The sequence below is a fragment of the Pyxicephalus adspersus genome, chromosome 1 (assembly GCF_032062135.1).
Source record: "Pyxicephalus adspersus chromosome 1, UCB_Pads_2.0, whole genome shotgun sequence".
Taxonomy (NCBI): domain Eukaryota; kingdom Metazoa; phylum Chordata; class Amphibia; order Anura; family Pyxicephalidae; genus Pyxicephalus; species Pyxicephalus adspersus.
Window position 1 is genome coordinate 64,089,455 of NC_092858.1, and position 20,625 is coordinate 64,110,079.

General features: G+C 35.5%; 1 protein-coding gene across 1 annotated transcript in view; it reads left to right on the forward strand.

Annotated features, from left to right (window-relative positions):
- MYO16 (myosin XVI) overlaps window positions 1-20,625 on the forward strand; it is a 126,220-nt gene that overhangs the window by 4,477 nt on the left and 101,118 nt on the right. The window contains exons 2-5 of the mRNA XM_072401576.1: window positions 12,786-13,049; window positions 14,397-14,467; window positions 16,236-16,379; window positions 19,095-19,203. Coding sequence (XP_072257677.1) covers window positions 12,786-13,049; window positions 14,397-14,467; window positions 16,236-16,379; window positions 19,095-19,203 — 588 coding nt within the window. The remainder of the gene's footprint in view (window positions 1-12,785; window positions 13,050-14,396; window positions 14,468-16,235; window positions 16,380-19,094; window positions 19,204-20,625) is intronic.

The window sequence follows — 20,625 nt, forward strand, 5'->3', positions numbered from 1 at the left end:
AAAAAGTTGCCAGTGTTCTCAGGAGTGGTTGTTACATCAAATTCACCGCAAAGTCAGACTGTGCAATGCTCAGAGAAATTGCAAACATTGCAAGACTTATCTTTCAGACTTTACAGGCCTCAGCATGTTAAATGTTAATATTTATGACAGTACAATGGAGATGTTTGGCCATAAAGCACAGGGACATGTTTGATGAAAATGTTTTAGTGGTTTTGATCAGCACAAACACCTCATACCAACTGTCAATCACTGTGGTGGAGGAGTAATGATTTGGACTTTTTTTTTGTGGCCACACCGTTCCAGACACTTTGCAGTGATTGAGTTGACCACGGACTAACCGATAGTCAAATGTAAGGTCAAATGTCAAGTAAAGCTTGATCAAATTGATTCATGCAACAGGGCAATTATGCCAATCACACCAGCAAATATACAACAAAATAGCTAAAAAGAAAAAAAGAATAAAGGCGTTGCAATGGCTTAGTTAAAGTCCAGACTTCAACTCCATCGTAAGCTGTGGTGGGTCCTTAAAGAAACTATGCATAAATGGATGCCTGCATACCTCAAAAAAACTTGACAATGATGTGGGAGACTAATGAAATGATACAGAAAATGAATCCTTCAAGTTATTTCCACTAAAAGTGATTATACAGGCTACCGATTAATGCCGTGTAACTAGTTTAGCCGTTTTGGCTTTATTTTTGTAAATAAAAAATGGTTAAGTGGAATCTGGTGTGTATTGTTTTACACTTGAGGTTAGATTTAAATAATTGTAGAAACTTCTAAGGACTAGATGATTGTCTCATAAGTTTAGAAACATAGATTGAAGGAGGGTGTGCTTTCTTTTTCTAAGGACTGTACATATTATTTAATAACTTTTTAGGATATAGCAATATATTTACCATAAAGACTGTCATTTCCAAAGATGTAAACTAATGAGATCCTATAATACCGTTCACATGGCTGAAAATAAAACTTCCTCTGGCAGAATCCAAGAGCTGTGGTATAGTCATTCAGGCAACGTGTGCTTTATTATCTAAAATATTATAGAAATTATATTGTGTATAATGGTTAGGTAATGAATAATTTCTTGAAAAATCATCATAAGAAGCACAATGAAAGAGATGCCTCTGATGTCACATGGTCTCATACTGTCTTGCATCAGTTCCACCGCTTAAGTAGTACATGAGTTTGTAATAATGTTAAGTAGGTAGCCAACTCTGAGGTTGTACAGTAGGCTCTGCATCCAGCATGGTGTGTCTCAAGAATCTACCACTGCAGCTGCCTAAAATTGTAAAAACTACCTTGCTAAATGTAGCTGTGTGTAGTCTACATTTGCAATGGACTACACACAGCTCTCCACCCCATGTGATTGTATTTGGGCCTAGCTATAGGTTACTCAGACAGAAAGGACTAAGTTGTGGATAAGCTAGGGAGAGCACATGTGCCCAACATCCAGATAATTAATTTGTTTATAAGATTCCAGCAGAGTATGAAAGGAGTCGGAAAAAGTGCTGGCAGTATAATAGCAGGCATCATATGGTACCTCAATATGCCTTTGTACTGTCATATTCTGCACCCTGAGAGCCCAGAATCTTTGAAGAGGTTAGCATAACTTTGGCCCATGGTCAAATTCCTGATTTTTGCCATTCCATTTCTATTTTTTGACAAGTGAAACCACCCCAGCAGCACTAGTAGGAACCTAGTAGAATGAAAAAAGAAAGGCAAGCTTGATATATAAAAATTATATAGGTGAAACTTTGGGGATAGATGTCATACTAGTAATTAATAACTTGTATACATGTCTGTACCTTTTGCTGGCAAAAATAGGGAACTACAGAACCTCCAAGTGATCACTCACAAAAGCAATAAATAGTAGTTATTCGGGAACATTTTATACCATTTCCTAAATGTTTTGCATAACCTTACAAATATAAGCCCGTGTGCTAGAACACACTTGTGTACATGACAAGCACTTGGTTTGCATCACTTGTCAATGCTGTGCTTTGATTTAAAAGCACTGTACAGCAGGCGTCAAAGCCTAAGAATCGGAACACTTTCTCTATAGTGTGTAAAAACATTTAAAATTTGTATGATTCTGAAAGCAGTGGTTAACATAGTTGGCTGCTGACATGCATCAGAAAGGCCTGTCAAGCACTTGCTAAAATCATCATAACACATGTCAAATTGTCCAAGCTTCATAACACATGGATGTTCAGCCTTAATACCAAATGTCAGAGAGAACTGACTTGCATTCAGACAATGGCCATGCAAATTTTAATGCGTGGCATATCCTATACCAGTTTTTCTGTCTGCTTGTTACAACCTTGGTCTAATCTATGGTTTCTGCATCGTTTTGTCTTGACATTTTGCTCTGAACACCACCGGCACTGACCTTTGCATCTGACTGGGTATTACGGATGCCTTTTGAATTTGTATATTGCATCAGTAAAGACCAGGCATTCCTTACTCTGCATCCCTCTGGTGCTATTCTTAGGCACAGATAATCCACAGCAGTGGCACACCTACTTTCCTAGTGTACTCTTTACCTGTGTCTCTCTGCTTTCCCCCCCAAAACACCCCTCACTCAACAGAACCTTCCTTAGAGATTGAAATATGGCAATAACAAACCTTTAGTTAGACGAGCTTTCTAAACCTTTTTATCCCACTGGAACCCTTTAAACTATTTCCTGGTCTCAGGAAACACTCATTAAAACCAATTCATTGGGTGGAATAAATGCCTATTACATTAGCAGTGAGCTGAAATAATTTTCCCATTACAGTGGTGATCTGATGGATAACATGATCCCTGATGTCATGCTGCTGGCTATGAAACGTTGCATTGGACCAAGTCTCTAGGCACCAGCACATGAAAAGTCAATCATCCAGCACCCAAGAAACCTCTAGCAACCTGTAGAGGAACCCTGGTTGAGAATGGCTGGGATAGATACTTAAAGACTGGGGCACATAGATAAATAATGAAAGATATAGATATTCTTTTTCCTTTCTTACTTCCAGGATTTGTAATTAGATAGCTGCTACTAAGAATAATTGACAGTGTTTTGCACTATATGGAATGCTATGTGGAATACCTCACTTATAAATATAGAGAATTTTCCATTTTAGGTTTGTATTTAAAGGTGCCTGTCTAGTTTGAGATGCGTATGTACCAAAACATAGATTATAGTTCATTAACCCTTCCATTAGGATATAAAGTTTTTTTATTTTTTTTTTAACTATTTTTATTTACAAACATAGAGTAGGAAAGTGTACTCCCAATCTGTCCTTATACATCTGAATCGGGGAATACAGGTTGTCCCCGGGTTAAGGACTCCTAGATACGAATAGGGCTTCCCTGCTTGCTTCTGGGCAGGATGGAGGCTTGATGGGGGGAGGGGGTGGTTTGCATCACTTGCAAAAGAAATCTTTTGCTAAACACAGCTGAGACTCAGCTCTTCTGCAAGCTCTTGTAACTCTTTTAATCACCAAGAGAAACTCTGAAATTGTTTCTTTTTGCATATCAGAGCACAGCTTGCTCCAAAATGAATGTCTAGGCTCCATAAAGTTTTTGCTTTGTGATTAACTCACAGTGAGGATTTTATACAGTAACTGACACCATGCTGCCTAATAATATAACCAAGAGAAACTCTGAAATTGTTTCTTTTTGCATATCAGAGCACAGCTTGCTCCAAAATGAATGTCTAGGCTCCATAAAGTTTTTGCTTTGTGATTAACTCACAGTGAGGATTTTATACAGTAACTGACACCATGCTGCCTAATAATATAATAAATATAATAATATTTTTTAATAAATAATATAATATATAATAATAATATAATTTAATAAATAATAATATGTTAAGACAAACATCTGTCCTAATTGCATTCATTAAAAATTCAACTTAAGAACAAATCTACAGCCCCTATCTCGTATGTAACCTGGGGACTACTTGTATATTAATTCTCAGCTGTATCCGCTTTCATGGGGGGGGAATAAGTATGCCAGGAAAATTTTTTCCCAGCCAATCATTATTGTCTTCTCTTACAAAGGGCTGGTGTTCCCAGCATCCCCCCCCCCCCTTAGGAACAATCATACACATTTGTCCTATGTAAGTGTGCACGCTTTTTTTACACTGTTCATTGCATTATTTGGTGGTTGGATGGTATTGCCTATAGGTAACTTAGCTTGATTCAATATATCAGCTAGTATGCAGGAAATGAAGAACATTTTTACCTAAAGAATGAGTAGAGGGCAATTATACACTGCACAAATTAAAAATAAATTAGCAATTTAAACATACTGAAACATTTAAGCAAACAGGTCATTTGCATATTTCTTGGAAAACAATTTATCACGTTGCTGTTGTTGGTACAGTACATTTATATATTGAAATACAAACAGCATATCTGAATTATTAAGTCATTTATTCATCAGCCAACCTTATTTGATATAAGACAATTTTGTCTTAAAACACAAAAGAAGAATGCACATAATAAGGATAAAAAAATCCCTGAATCAATAAAAAGATCAATAAATAATACATGAACGAGTCATAACTAATCAAGCACTTTTCAATGTGTTCATTAAAATTGTGTCTAGTCATCATCTTTGTAGAGAAATCTGAATGTGTAATCAAGTACTGAAGCAGATACATTTTGGCACTTATATTACATTTGTTAGAGACTGGCAAGCACTTTGTTATAAATAAAATGTCTGCAGGGATATTTTGTCATTGCAATTTACTGTGTGGCTTCTAGTGGCAGAAAACTTTATTGGTCATTTTTATTTTGTCAGGGCATTGCAGTTGTAGTGGATTCTCCAGTGCATGGTGTACAACTAATGAGGGAATTGTTCTAACAGCTGTGTGTCCATTTGTGAATTTATAGTGTAGTGAGCACCCGCTCCTTTTCAATTTTCTATTTCTAGCTTGTTGTGTGAAATGGCCTGTTCCTTTGCTTTTTTTTCCCAAAGTCACCTAAAATGCCAAATGTTTAATTTTGCCTCTAAATGTGTACACTATCTCCCATAGATTTGACACCTAAGACTTTTAAGATTTTTATCAATTTTTGAAAATCTTGAGCTGTACAGCTGTTCCCTGCATCCCTCAGAGGTCACCTAATGACCAACAGCTAACAGTCACTGCACATTTCTATGTGGAGGCATCCCACTGCATCCTCCCCTCTTCCTAGAATGAACAGTGCTGTATGTACTGAGCTCCGTCATTCCTACTGTTAGTGGAAACCATCATTAATAATCCTTGCTAGTAACAAATGCCTAGCATATATACAATATGTAGCTTAAGGGTTTGTGTCAACAGGGGTTCTAGTCAAATGCCTAATTTCCCATTAAACTGTGCTTAAATAAAAAAAATGTAGTATTTGTTTAAACAATCTGTGAATTTTTAGATTTAATATCATCATTACTAATTCTCTGCAATGTCGGGATGTCATGACTGGGAGAGAAGATAACAGGATGCTGTACAATGATCACAACAATGACTGGAAATACTTAAATCCAGGGCTAGATGAAGCATGAAAATAAAGGTGTGCTCTTCCCACAGTGTGCTAATGTTGTCCATGTGAAGTGAAATCAAAGTAATCAATTTCAGTACAGGGGAGGAGCCTGTATATCTGTGCAAAACTAGTTCAGCTTTAATGAAAGTCAAAAGGATCTTACTGGCCTGAGTTTAATGTGTCATAATCGCACAACAAACACAGAAAAATGATGCTCAACATGGATGATACTCAATTATGATCAGCAGAAGCCCTTACTGAAAATGTGAGGCATGTTTATTACAAATTATATTTTATGGACATCTGCTCTTGCAGTTATTATTATTACACACTATTTATATAGCTCCATCATATTACACAGCACAAAGTCCATATCACTAACTGTCCCTCAAGGGAGCTCACAATCTAATGTCCCTGCTATAGTCATATGTGATTAATGTAGTCTAAGGTCAATTTTAGGGGGAAGCCAATTAACCTAACTGCGTGTTTTGGGATGTGGGAGGAAACCGGAGTACCCAGAGGGAACCCACACAGACACAGGGAGAACCTGCAAACTCCATGCAGATAGTGTCCTGGCTGGGATTCAAACCCAGGACCTAGTGCTGCAAAGGCGGAAGTGCTAACCCCTGAACCCCTGAGCCACCATGTTTACTGAAGGAATACCACTTTCCCTGCTAGAGAGAATGAAATATGAAGTGTTAAAATATGCAAAGCTGAACATGAAACCTGCAAGCTGCAGGAGGAATACACACAGGCATGAATTACTGTAGGGGAATTTAGGGATATATATATATATATATATATATATTTACATATATTTTTTCCTAAATATTATCTGTAGTTTGCCTTCTGAAAATGTAATTAGTATAAATTGTATTTGGATGCATTAAAAATTAATTTAACTAACATAATAAATATGTATGTCATACGATCTGACTGTGAATGTCACTGTAAATCCATGGCTGATATGTTGGCCTTTTAGAAACAGATTTTTGTTGGCTTTCTGCTAAACAATGCATTTTGCTGATGTGTTCACAGTATGATCAGGCTGTGTTTAATCTGATCCAAATGCAGCTCACATACCACTGAGTGGCCTGAATGTGACTGCATTCTCTCTATGTTCTGCATTGAAATCCTCTAGCATTCCCCTCTTTCTGGTAGTAGCAAATCTTGCTTACTGGTCAGAATGTTAACCTGTAAAAATTCTGTTTTTTAATGTATTTTGCCTGGAGAATGTTTCCTAAGTGACTGTGCAGTTGAAATTAACATAACATTGGGTGGCATACAAGGAACACAGCCTACCTTTGCAATGTGTCAGTTTGTAAACACTGCTGTACTGCACCACCCCAATGACCCCTGTCAAGAAACCCCTGTTTGTGAAGCAGGGGAACTACTGTATTCCCACATACACATAATGTACACATCCTGATGTTTCTTCAAAACGATATGTATCATGTAAGGACATATCATTACTGTACTAAGATCTTTCTTGAAGCAAATAATCATATTTGCTACAATGGAACATTTGATTGTGAAGGGTGGTGCAGAAAGCAAACAGGACCACAACTCATTTTAACGAGACCCTGTCACTAGTATTATCATTTCAAAATAAATATTCCCATAAAATTATATGTGGAATTTTTGTATCTTATTTATTAGTAAAAGCCTCCCTTTCATCCAAATGAATTTCTACAATATTCCCCTTTGCTCCCTGTCTGCTGCATTAAATATTGTAGTGGGGAGTCTGGTCAGCATAGACATTAAAAAGACAATCCCAGAAAATGAGATGACTGTTATATGGATTGAGGGAAGGGGCTGTTTTAGAGAACTGACTAGACAAATTGTCTGGAGAATTAGGCACATTGCAACTACAAAAACTACAAAAAAAATATATAGATTGAAAAATTACTGCAAGTAGGCAGAAAAATAATGAATAATTCTGTTCTTTTACTTGCTGTGTGGTTGGATCAATGTAATATTTTCTATTTTAAATAAATTGAACAAATTTTTTACTCTGAGCACATTACATTTGTAGCTCACAACCTGCTTTTTTAATGTCTGTATAATGACTGTGCAAAATTTCTTGTATGAAGATGTAATGTTTTATAAATCGTGTTCATGTTTCCTAGTGCCAGCAGGAAGATTAGTTAGGTGATGACCTTGTCAAATTGTACTTGCCGCACTTGACTCTGTCTGGGAAACATTAGAAGGCCGTTGAAAGCTTTGTGAGTTAAAAGACATAATGCTTATTATTAGTTTCAGATATCACAGTCCATTTACAGAGCGAATGCACATAGTTATCAGACTAATCATATTCAAAATTACAATACCTTTCTTCATTTTAACTTCACCCATGAATGACATAAATGCTCATCACACAATCTGATTGTGTACTGCAAGGGTCTGTCTGTCTGATTGGTAATCAATGCATATCAATTGGGTAGATTTGATGGGTTTTCATAATACAGTAAATGCTTGGTTCATGATACAAATTGAGGAGTCTATGATGACCCATACACATAGCCACCCTTTAAGTGGATACACCTTATTATTAATGTCCAAAGCCAGCAGTGTTATGTTGTACAATAACATGTGTTGGGTTAAGTCAGTCCTTTCATTTTGAAAGGGCTGCCAATGCACGCAAGTGTGCCAAAATCAGAAATGTCCTTTTTTGTAATCCATCTCCATGTATTATTGTACATTGCAGACATAGGCAAAAGATATAGTTGTGCAACAAAACATTGGAATGAGAAGATCCAACATTTAAGCTTTTCAGAAATTATTGTTTAGTCTAATGTCTAGTGAGAGTCCAGTAAACAAAAACACCTTGTTGCCTAGAAGGACATAGGAAAATGGACACATTCTTTTTTTTTTTTTTTAGAAGTGTTTTTTTATGCATAAAAACTGGGCACATTTTGGAAAGAAAATAAAGATCGGAAAAGCATTGATTGGTATGACCAGCTTTGGTTTCTTCCATGACTTACAAATATTGGGATCACTGAAACTGTTTATTATTATTAAAACAATTATTTTGGGTGAATGATAAACCCACAACTATAAATTGATCAACGTTATTCTTGATACAGTAGCTAGAATTGAAAGCTGACTAACTAAAGGAATTAGCTTCTGTTCTCCACTTGAATGAAGAGAAAAAGGTCAAGCTGCACATCTTATTCATTATTTCCAAAGTTCAGCTATTCATTAAAACCAGAGAAAGAACTACCACATCACAATTCTCTTCTATATTATGCCTGTTCTTTTACTGTGTTCCACACTAGATTATCAAGGATTTATACTGTAAATGAAGAGTGATTATCTTCCCCCGTCATTTATGTTCATATGGTAACGTATATGAAATACTTTACCCAGTACATTTTCAAGTGGTTAATTGTTATGCTTGAATAACAATAGACCACAAGTCCCATTCTGAACCTAAATAAAGCCTATCTCTAGCCCACCACATGTATATATTGGATTACAGCTCAAAATTACATGTGGGTGCTACCTAGGGTGGTCTACATGCAGATTCAATCTTCCTAAGAACTCCTGCTCTTCCAGACTGATATCCACTCATCCAAAGATTTTAATATTTGGCTCCTTTAAGAAGCTAGCCCACTGTTTTCATTAAGGCTGAGAGTTCCTTGGAGCAGTGGTCCAACCAGTGGTCCGCAAGAAAATTTTGGTTGTCCACGGAAAAATTTGGTCATTATTTGCAATTTTTATGTTTTATTATTAATAAAACAAAAATAATATTTTATACATTCTTACGTTCGGAATGACAATTTTCACCTTTATATTGCACTAAATTCACAAACTGTACTAGAGACGGAAAAACAAGGGAGGCGCAGTGTGACGTCAGTGTAGTGTTAAGTTGTATGAGGCAACCGTTGCCGAGCCGTACGCTTCAGTATTGTTTCCACCATTTTAACAGTCACCCTGCTCCGCTAATACTGATTCTTATCCAATTGTTTTATTTTTTTAATTTATTTCTTCAAAGCTCTTTTAGGTAAGTATGACCTTACTTAGCTGTGAATTTTCTTTAACTGTTATATTTAATGGGATCAAATAGTTTGACTTTGATAACTATCATTTCTTGTTTGGTCTTAGATTTGAATGAAATAAACCCATAATGAGTGAGAAAAAGCAAACTGATATTTTGTATTTCTTTAGTAATACCAAAGATAATGCAACTAATGATACTAGTAACTATAGTAATACTTCACTTAACCGTGAGCTGATCAAAGAATCAGAACCCCCACAGTCCTTGTCAGGCACCATTAGGAAAATCGTTATTTCACAAATGTATTTATCTTTTTAAAAAAAATTATAATAATGGTCCCTGGGATTTAAAATTATGAATTTAATTTAAGTTTGCAGTAAGCTATGTGCAGCACCCTGCTGGCCCTTTCCACCAGCCATAAATCTGCCTGCATAAAGAATTAAAATTTCTTATTTTACATCCAGTGATTATTTTCTACTATCTACTTTTAGTAAATTATTAATTACTTTCACATTTTATTGTGCAGTTTTGAGAGTCTTCACTCAATAAATTGTATCTGTTCACTTTGAATTATTCAGTTATGTACAGATAAAAAAAATTACAAGAGCTTTTCTCATCATTGGATAACTGAATACATACACTTACAGTTTTTTTATTGGATGACTGTCAAATCAGCCTAACCATGGTGCCCTAACAGCATGTTCCCAATTGCATTCCAACAAACTCAGCTGATTGAACTGTTCAAAAATTCATATAAGTTCATAAATCAGTTCAAAAAAATTTTCATTTAGTTAGCAGTTTCACACAGTCAGTATATTGTTTGCTATTATACAAAAATTAAAAAATAAATCTGTAAAAAAAAAGATTAGGAAAATGTCTAATATAAACACTATAGTTAGTTAGCTAATGAAATATACTTTAGTAAACTTAATTCACTGCATTCACCTAATTTTGTCATTGTTCTCCGAACACACCTAAATCATGGAACTAAATGTACTGTCATAGTGAAGTTTATTGGTTCTGGGTTAGTGATTTATACATTTTTAAAGCTAAAGCAACATGACATTATCCAGGATTTCTAGAAAATGTCTCAAAGGCAGCTTTCATATTTCTCTTAAAACTGGTTTAGGTCTTGTTCACATTTGACACAAAGATTTAATCTAATTTTAAAAGTATAATTTACATGGTCAAACCTAACAAAAAGGGATCTACATTCCCTGGTATTTACCAGGTCCATGTGTTTTAATGGTAGTCATTAATTATCAGATTTACAATAGGATCCCATAGAGCAACACATGTTTTACTGTGCATCATGTAATTTAATATCATATAATGTGTTAATATCATATAATGTGTTGTAAGATCATTAAATGGTGTAGGAAAAAATACAAAGCACATGCATAACAGGATACTGTTACTTTTAAACTTGCACATAATACACAACATATTGTGCAGAAATTGTGTTTTATCATTGTATGTCTATTTTATTTTAAATCATTTAAGCAGTATATGAATTATATTGATCAAATATACATCATTTTACTGGGTAATACTAGTGCCACAAGTATTTAAATAGGTATAACAAACTTGACGAACATAATGATTCTGAATTATTAACCATAGTATTAACAATTAGACTGGATTCACTGCTGGTAGAAATGTGAGATGTTAAAGATGTTTATGAAATAATTGGTCATGGTTCCAGCTATGCATCACCATGTGATAGCTAATCAGATCCTCAGTAGCAGCTGCAAATATCATTAGAGCAGAAGTGACCACTCTCTATGTAGGGCAATTGCTAGTGTTCTAATAAGCTGAAAGGTCACTGTTTATTTGTTACTAAATGGACCCAATTATATAGTTTGTATTTTTAGTCTTTTATGGCCTAATATACTTGCAGATGTTAGAACAGTTAAAAAATGACTCTGTTTAAACTTCTGCTGCCTTAGAAGTAACATAAAAACAGTTGTACAAGGTTTCTTACAGGTTTTGTAGGGGAATGCATCTCCTTGTCACTTTATTCTCTACTGTGGTACCTTAACCTGTGTCCTAGCACAGTGGTCGCCAACCTTTTTGGGCAGATGGACCACCTAATTCACTGGCTCTGGACCGCGCATGCGTGGGGAGCCGGGTGTTACTCAAAGGGGAAGAAACTTCCCCCATAGTGACATCATGGATGTCTGAACCCACCCACTCCCCCAGCACAGGTCTGAGCCTGTGATGGGGGAGTGTTTCCAGAGACACAACCTGGCCACTTCTCTGAGCCTGCGATCTGTACGGGGACATGGTCCGTGGCTCACTGCGGTTTACTAAAAACTTCTGGCGGACCACCGGTTGACGACCGCTGCCATAGCATGCCAGGTGAGGCAACAGTGGGCTCTAGGAAAGGATTAAGTAAGTAAAGTAAGATTGAAGAAACTAACATAGACCAGAACCTTTGGCTATGAAATTATCTCCTTAGCTCAAGACACAGGTGTTGGTCTGAGGGCAGCAAAATAGTGAGGATGATATATTGATATACAGGTTGATATATCAATCAGTATGTCAGATTTGGGGTGTTAAGGTTTATACTGACAAGATATGGTACTTAATCTGAGTTTAGACTTTAATAAATGCCCTCTGTGCAACTTGGACTTCTTTACTTTTTCAATATTGTTACTTTGAGCACTTTTTAGGGTTTGTAACTTGGACATCTTTACTTTTTCAATATTGTTACTTTGAGCACTTTTTAGGGTTTGTAACTTGGACATCTTTACTTTTTCAATATTGTTACTTTGAGCACTTTTTAGGGTTTGTAACTTGGACAGCTTTACTTTTTCAATATTGTTACTTTGAGCATGTTTTAGGGTTAGTAATTTTAACCTTAAGTTAACATATCTACATATGGTACATTACTGATTAGAAATGTTTCAATCACACTGGTGGGTGAAGCTTTTACTCAAAAGTGGTCTGTGGCTGTTATGGCTTATCTATCATACCAGAAAGTATTTACATATTCAATATGTTCTTTTGTGACCTTTATAGAAATGTGTTATCATTAAAATATTGCCTCTACTTCTCCCCCTTCCATATACCAGCACAGAGGAAAATCCTTCCACATAACTGGCAGTTGAACTTCACCTGGCCTACCTACCTACCTTTATTTTTACACTTAATCCAGGAGTTCTGGGAAAATCATTTAGATGTCATTTAATTATATACCCTAAGAGTGTATAGTGTATGTAAAATCTTGAAAGCTTCAAACAATCTGATCCTGTTTTTCTATCTCCTGTAGGTTGTTTCCAGCTTTGTAATGTTTTTCGATCACATGACATGGAAATTGACCAGTGCTTGCTGGAGTCTCTTCCTTTGGGCCAGCGGCAGCGTCTGGTAAGACGTATGCGCTGTGACCAAATCAAGGCTTACTATGAGCGAGAAAAGGCTTTGCAAAAACAGGATGCATACAGGAGAAAAAGTAAGCAAAGAAAAAACTACAAAGTTAATTTTCATCTCTCGGACAAGATACAAGATGCAATAATTCATCATGATGATAAAGAAGGTAAGAGCAAGAAAACCTTAAATAACCCATTGAATTTGCCTTGCCGTCACTATACATTATTTACCATTTGCAACAAACTCATTGAATTTTTCCAGTAATAATGTATTGAGGGTTGGCAATCTAACTTTGCTTCTTGTATCATTATTGAGCTAAACTGTTTGGTAAAGTAAAATTTTAATCAAAATAAAATGTATCAATGAATGTAATGTGAACTTTAAAATACTTTTAGTTATATGTTTTTTTTTAAGTTGCAAATAAATAGGGAAGGATTAAAGCTCATCTCAAGGCAAATATCATCCACCTCCCACCCCTTTTTAGCCAATCCTGCTTTTTTTTCTTACACTTTAAAGAAAGATATTCTCATCTAAGTCCACTAGGTCCCATGTCCATTCTGGGTGAGGGGGGACAGGTAATCCAGTGCTGCAGATGTGCCTGCAGCAGCTGACATTGGTAACACTGCTGCAATCTCTTCCCTGGCTGAAGCCCCATGGCTGGATAGGCAATAGACAATGTCCATGCAGGTAGTGATGTTACACCAAAAGAAGGCCCAAGCTTCTTGTAAACAGGAAAATGATTTAGGACTAGCGCATAACATTACTTCAGCTTTAGGTAAGTAAAAATATTTTTTTTGCCAACCATGAGTTAGAGGAGGTTGGGGGCGGTGGAATAGGGGGATCCAATAAATTAGCTTTAGCTTTTTTTCAGAAGGAGGTAAAAAAATGCAGCCTCCTATTTTTCTTAGTAAGCTTTGTTTTTACTATTTTAAAATGTATCATATATTTTAACACCTTGTGTAAATTTGACATAATGCCATACTTAGAATCTAAGCTAAGGGAAAATGGCACAAGTTCCCTAATACCTTCCTACCAGAAAAAAATGGTTTTGTGTCTATAAGTCATTGCTGCATAAATCTGATTGCTTTTGGTATATATATATATATATTTATATATATATATATAATTTCATATACATATGGTATATATATACATATATACATACCTAATGATCCTAAAGGTATTTTTATGCAAAAACTATATGTCAGACTGTTCTGTGCTTTACAACGTGCATTTTCAATGTTTTGGCAAAAAAGCCTACTTCGTTGAAAGCACAATCTGAAAATTGACCATTTAAAATCATGAACTAGAATTTTTAAATAGTTTTAATAATTTAGTTCTTAAATTTGGTTATTATGCAGTGTACCTCTCAGGTATTTAGCCTATTGTAAATGAATGGTTTGTCTTACTTGACATTGAATTAGTTATATTGTTGTATATCAGTTATAGTCCATAGTCTATGTTACAGTTATTGGAAATATTATATCTTTATTTTTTGTTTTCCGCATTTTAGTGTTACAATTACTTAAGGATGGAGCTGATCCTCACACTCTAACTGTATCTGGGGGATGCCTGCTTCATCTTGTAAGTATTTGGAAGAAGAAATACATAATATACACATTGCAATATTTGTAACCAATGTTAAAATTGTGTTAGCTAAGTTTCAAGTTTCCTTGCATTTCTTGTATACTTAGATACAAACAGCTGTACACAGCCAACCTCTTATCCTGTTTTCTTGTGCTCATGCACAATGCACAAGTGCTTTGATAAATTCGACCCATTGGGCCTGATTTATTAAAGCTCTCCAAGGGAGGAGAGGATACACTTTCATCAGTGAAGCTGGGTGATCCAGCAAACCTGGAATTGATTTCCTAAAATTCATTAGCTATTTGTTAGCAAATGTTCTTGGACCAGATTCATTCTAGGTTTGCTGAATCACCCAGCTTCACTGTTTAAAGTGTATCCGCTCCATGTTAGTCCATTCATTGTACCCAAAAAACCATACATGTGCTATTTTTTACAAACCAAAAGGTTTATCGGAAAATAATGGAAAAGGTTACACATTTTCACATTTTCCGTTAAGTATTAGGGTTAGGGTTAAGTCATAGGGTTAAATGATGGATCTTATTTATTTTTACAGTGGCTCTCTAAAGGAAAGAAAATATACAGTAGTCAGCTATGCTTAGCAGGTGCCTGTATTCCTGCCACTGAACCCTTCCAGAATATATGATATGAAAGTTTTCTGAAAAAGTTTAAACTTTTACAGTACTAGGCCACCTCTCCCTGCTCTTTACATGACATTAGGAACTAGTGGCTTACCCGGGAGAAAACCTGTATTGTGGAAGGCAGGACTGGTGGGAAAATGAAATAGCAGTTAGAGTTGGGATCTTACGGTTACTTCTATGTAGTAGTGGGTTTTTCCTAATGGTATGTTTAGGTGTAAAGTATTACAGACAGGCCAAGTAATTAAGGTTAGGCTTATAAGTAAGCTTACAGTCCAGAGTTAGGGGCTGAAACCTCAAAAACTAAACATGCAAAAATGTATAATTCTAGCTTTTTAGGTGTAGGCCTGAATTTATGACCAGAATATCTTGGTTGTTGCTGAGTTTTGGGGATACCAGGACCCTGTTCAGACAATCAAAGCTGTATTTGGGTGGGAGCCTAAAAATATTTTAAATCTTATATAATACAAGGCTTACTTTTATCCAAGAGGAGATCTGGGAGAGGAGAGCTGTATAGAAAAGAGGTGAAGTCACATATTAGCCAGATGGACATGCATCATACCGGTATATAAATATTGTTAGGGAAAATGAATTGATCAGAATATTTAAACTGACTCATAATTTGAGTTTTTACGGCTATCAAGTGTTGTAACTCTTTTATGTGTTATGCTATTCCTTTGGTTAATCTGTAAGGAACTATTCCTTGTTTGGTTGGCAGCACCCATGACCCCATAATCCATTTGTTATAGACATCAGAGACTTATCTTGCCCTTCTGATTATCAAAAAGTACTTTGCTTTAGGGAATTGCTGCATTTTATTTTGCTCTCAAGCATCTTCATTTCTTTTCAAAATGTAGCTAACATATTGAGGCATTGGCATGCTGTTTGAAATAAGGCTTCATTTAATCCTGACCCCTTCATGCTAAAATACAATGTCTATTTTGCTTTTAAGTCATCCACAGCCAGTTATAAGTGTGTGTAATTGTCTTAAATTGTATATTATCTTCCTCCATAAATCCATGACTTTCTGCACATGGTCAATTATAGCTCTGCACTCTGAAGGAAGCCCTTGACGTATGTTATGTAAATATTTATTTCCAGTTATGAGATCTTATCCTTTTCTCTTGCAGTGTGCACGGTATGATAATGCCTTTGCAGCGGAAATCCTCATTGATCGAGGAGTTAATGTAAATCACCAAGATGAAGAATTCTGGACACCCATGCATGTTGCTTGTGCTTGTGACAACCCTGATATCGTTCTTCTATTACTTTTTGTAAGTACTTGAATGAAATAAAAATAGTTTATTTAAACATCTTTCCTAAGAAAAGGTCACTTTTATTAGTAAAATATGTGCAAAAGATTATTTACAGATTGTCACCCCTAACTAACCTAACAACCATTTACTGTGATATTAATAAGAAGTTATCCGAATCTTTGTGGCAAGTTAGGTTAATTTGTTTGTTATTCAGGACTCATTCTTGCCTTGAACAACCGTACCAGACTTGTGAATCTTTCATACAAGAGATTGGTTTGTAAATGAAAATTATGAAAATGTACGTGTTAAAAAATATACTTGGGACATTGCAAGATAACATTAAAATGATGCTTGCATACTGGGCTGCCTTTAGAAATTTTTGGGCACCATAATAGATTATCTTCCTCTCCTCTCCCCATATCAGCATTGAACAAATCAAGTCGAGGGTCTGGAATAACCTGCACAGTGCTCAGCCCTGACCTCCATTGCATTGACCCCCAATTGCAAATCTCTTTAACAAACCAGTTGAAGACCCCAGTTCAGACCTCCATTGCAAACCTCATTAACAGACCAGTTAACGACCCCAGTACAGACTCTCATTGCAGTGGCCAGTGATAGAACTTAGTAAAGACTGCCACAGACCTCAGCAAAGACCCAGGACCATTTTTAGTTGTGACTACCAGAGATTGGACCCCTTCCATTGATTAGGCCCAGTACAGTAGAACTGACTGTCCTTGTTTGATGACAGCCCTGCTTAGGGATACAGGAAATATGCCTGTCTAATGTGTACAATTCTGCCCGATATGTAGAGTTTCCTAATGTGTTCATTTATTGTTGACAACTATGGTTACTTTAAATATAAACAGGCAATAAATATTATCTACAATGTGTATTTTTTCATTGTCAATGTGTATGCAAATTGTCACTGAACAACAGTAGCAATAAACCACAGAAAATTTAACTAAAATTACTAATAATATGCTGAGAACCAAACAGTCTTGCATCAGGAGTTCACAGTGAAAGTATACACATGTAGTATCAAATTTTATGTAAAACTTTATAGAATATCGATTACATATAAAGGTCACACTATGTAGAATTCCTGGTTTACATATAGTATCCCAATTCAACAATATTTTCAAAGTTTGTTACATTTTCATTTACTAATGATATGGTCCATATAATGTGTTCTGTTGAAGGTAACTGTTAGTGATTAGAATTGTAATAAATATCTAAATACTGAGTACACACAAAAAAACTCGATTTGATTTGATATAAATTCCACTATTTCATTCAAATAAATGTTTTGGCTTCCATCCTGCAAAGTCACAGGTTGTTCCAGCTAGTTACATCGTTAAAACAGAATAAATTAGTTTCAAATTCTGAGCATTTGGCTAGTGCTCTATATTTGTGAGCTGCTTCTTGTCAGATGCTGTCTGTAGACAAGCAGATGGTATTCCAATATTTTGTTAAAATGAATACAGAAATTACATCCTTGGTTCTTTATGTTAGTAGTGCCTGTTTTAGTTGTTTTTCAATGATATCGTCAATCTCAGCCGATACCTACACTAGAATTAAAAACAACAGGGTTGGCAAACACCCTTGTAGTCCTTTGCATGTTGCTGGAAGCAGTGCATTTTTTTTAAAACTTGTATACTTACATAATCCATGCAAGTGGTTGGAGTAGTTCATGAGAACAAGTTTTTCTATAGGAATTTTTTTCCACTATTATTGTTCTGGTGGCAACTCAAAATTTTGGATTTCCTTTAACTCTCGATTAATTGGCACTGGCGATCAGGACAATTAGAGAGATAAATCTCTCTAACAGGGACACAGACAACTATAGAAATCTGGTTCTTTTTTCTTACCGCTCTATCCTAATCTAAAAAACCCTTTAGTTATACTGCCTTTGTACATGGATGAAGTAAACACAAAAATGTCAGTAAATGCAACAGTGGATGTATCATCTTCAAATGCCTAGTTTTGGTATGATAGATAAAAGTTGAAGTAGCATTGATTATATAATGCCAACATATTCCACAGCAAAAAGTCAATTTTTTAAAATCTCTAAAATCTAAAATGACCAACACAGAGCGTACCCCTTGTAAGAAATGCAGACTCTATCCTGGAACTAGACGCCTGTGTTACTTTTCCAAAGATAAACCTTATTAAGAAAAAATGGGTCTGATTCATTAAAGCTCTCCAAGGCTGAAGAGAATACTCTTTCATCAGTAAAGATGGGTAATCCAGCAAACCTGGAAAAAATGTAATATTTGCTAGCAAGTGTTTTGAATCCTGGACCATATCGATTCCAGGTTTGCTGGATCCGCCAGCTTCACTGATGAACCCTGGAGTACCCTGGCGTAATGAACCAGGCCAATTTTCTCCAAATAAGGTTTATCTTTTGAAAAGAAACACTAGCATCCAGTTCCAGGATAAAGTCTGCATTTTCTACAAGGGGCCCACTCTGTGTGGATTATTTTAGATTTTAGAGATTTTAAAAATTAACTTCTTGCTGTGGAATATGTTGTCATTATATAATCAATGTTCTTCAAATTTTATCTATTATACCAAAACTAGGCATTGAAGATGATACATCCACTGTTGCATTTACTGACATGTTTGTGTTTACATCCCCATGTACACTCACCTATTACAGTGTTTAATAAAATGCCATTTCTCTCTGTTATTATCTTCTTGCATATTTAAATTGTGTTAATGTTTTATTTCTAGTCTGGAGCAAATGTACTTTTGCGGGATGTGAATGGTAATATTGCACTTGACTATGCCACAGAGGGAACAGAGTCCAACTCTATACTTCTGACATACTTAGAAGAAAATGGTAGGTATTAAAATACACACACTAGGCTGGAGTTGTTAAAAGGGCAGATGACAAAAGGTTCAGCATACTGTGATAAATATATATATATATATATATACGTCAGAACAGTGAGCCACAGGATGTCATGTTTCTTGTTTTATTCATGTTTTTTATTGGTTACTGTAAAAACTGTACAGCCTTTGATATTTCAAATGAAAGAGGCACATGTGTCACAACCCACAATTCATATTTACACATAATAGCATCCTCTTCTGATGTATAGATTAAGGTAGAAATAATCTTTTTGAAGCATACAGTCAGCTTTCTCTATCCTAAAATAGCTGATAATAATAGCGAAAACAGTTGGTAACAACTAGCAGATAATGGCATGAGTGCTGTTATTCTTTTATGTGTAAGAAATAAAATTAAAAAAAAAAGCTGATAATAAATCCTGGCAGATTTTGGAAAAAAGACAGAGCTTTTCACTGTAGCCTTAATTTAAGTAACAGTTACTTTTGGATAATGCAATTTAAAAATTACAGTCAAATAGCTAAAAGAGCCTCACCCTTAAGGATGTACTTATCAAAATGTGTACTCATCCCCCCTTACACTAACCTAATCCAAACTCTTGCTCCACAGGTCTGTATTTATGAGATGCAAAGTGGAATGGTGTGGTGACTGCTTACATTACCCTGCCACAAATCCATCTTTGCTGCCATAATCTGCGCAGTTTAGTTTCATTGTTTCTCCATAAAGTAGGTGAACGTAGGTGAGCCCCATAGAAGTCATTGGGGCTGTACTGCTAAGGCACAGGCAGAAAGAAAAACTGTCAGCAGTGAAATGTAAAGAATTATGGGGAACGTTTTTATTAATCTCAGTAAGTATGGAACTGTTTTGGGTGTGTAAGGTTAAGTTAGTGTAATCGGAAATGGAAAAGTGCACATTGTGAGAATGTACACTTAACTTTTAAAACTTTGGAAAGTGTGCTATTCTGTCAGATAAGTATCTAAGTTTAATCATACCTTTTTATTACAAAGAGGGCTATGTATCCTTACTGTAACTTTAAATCTGTATCTTTATATCTGAAACATACATTGTTTTCTAAATTAATTCCCAACTATAACGGGCACATTAATAAATATGTTACGGATATGTAAGGATTTATGTCAACAATTTTTTTGCTTTAGCCAATTTTGCATTCCTGTAAGAGTTCAAAACCTGAATGAAGCAATTCAAATGCAAGTCAGAAGGAGGTTGCTTGCAGACCAAATGTGGGTTTGTTCTGAATGACCCACGTTAAAACCATGTCATATTGATGTCAAATTAATGCCATTGACATAAGCCACAAATCTCAATTTTAAGGGTGCAAACAAAAAGTAAATATGTCAACCTAAATCTAAAAGCACATCTGTAATTGTCATTTATAAATAAGACTTACTGTAA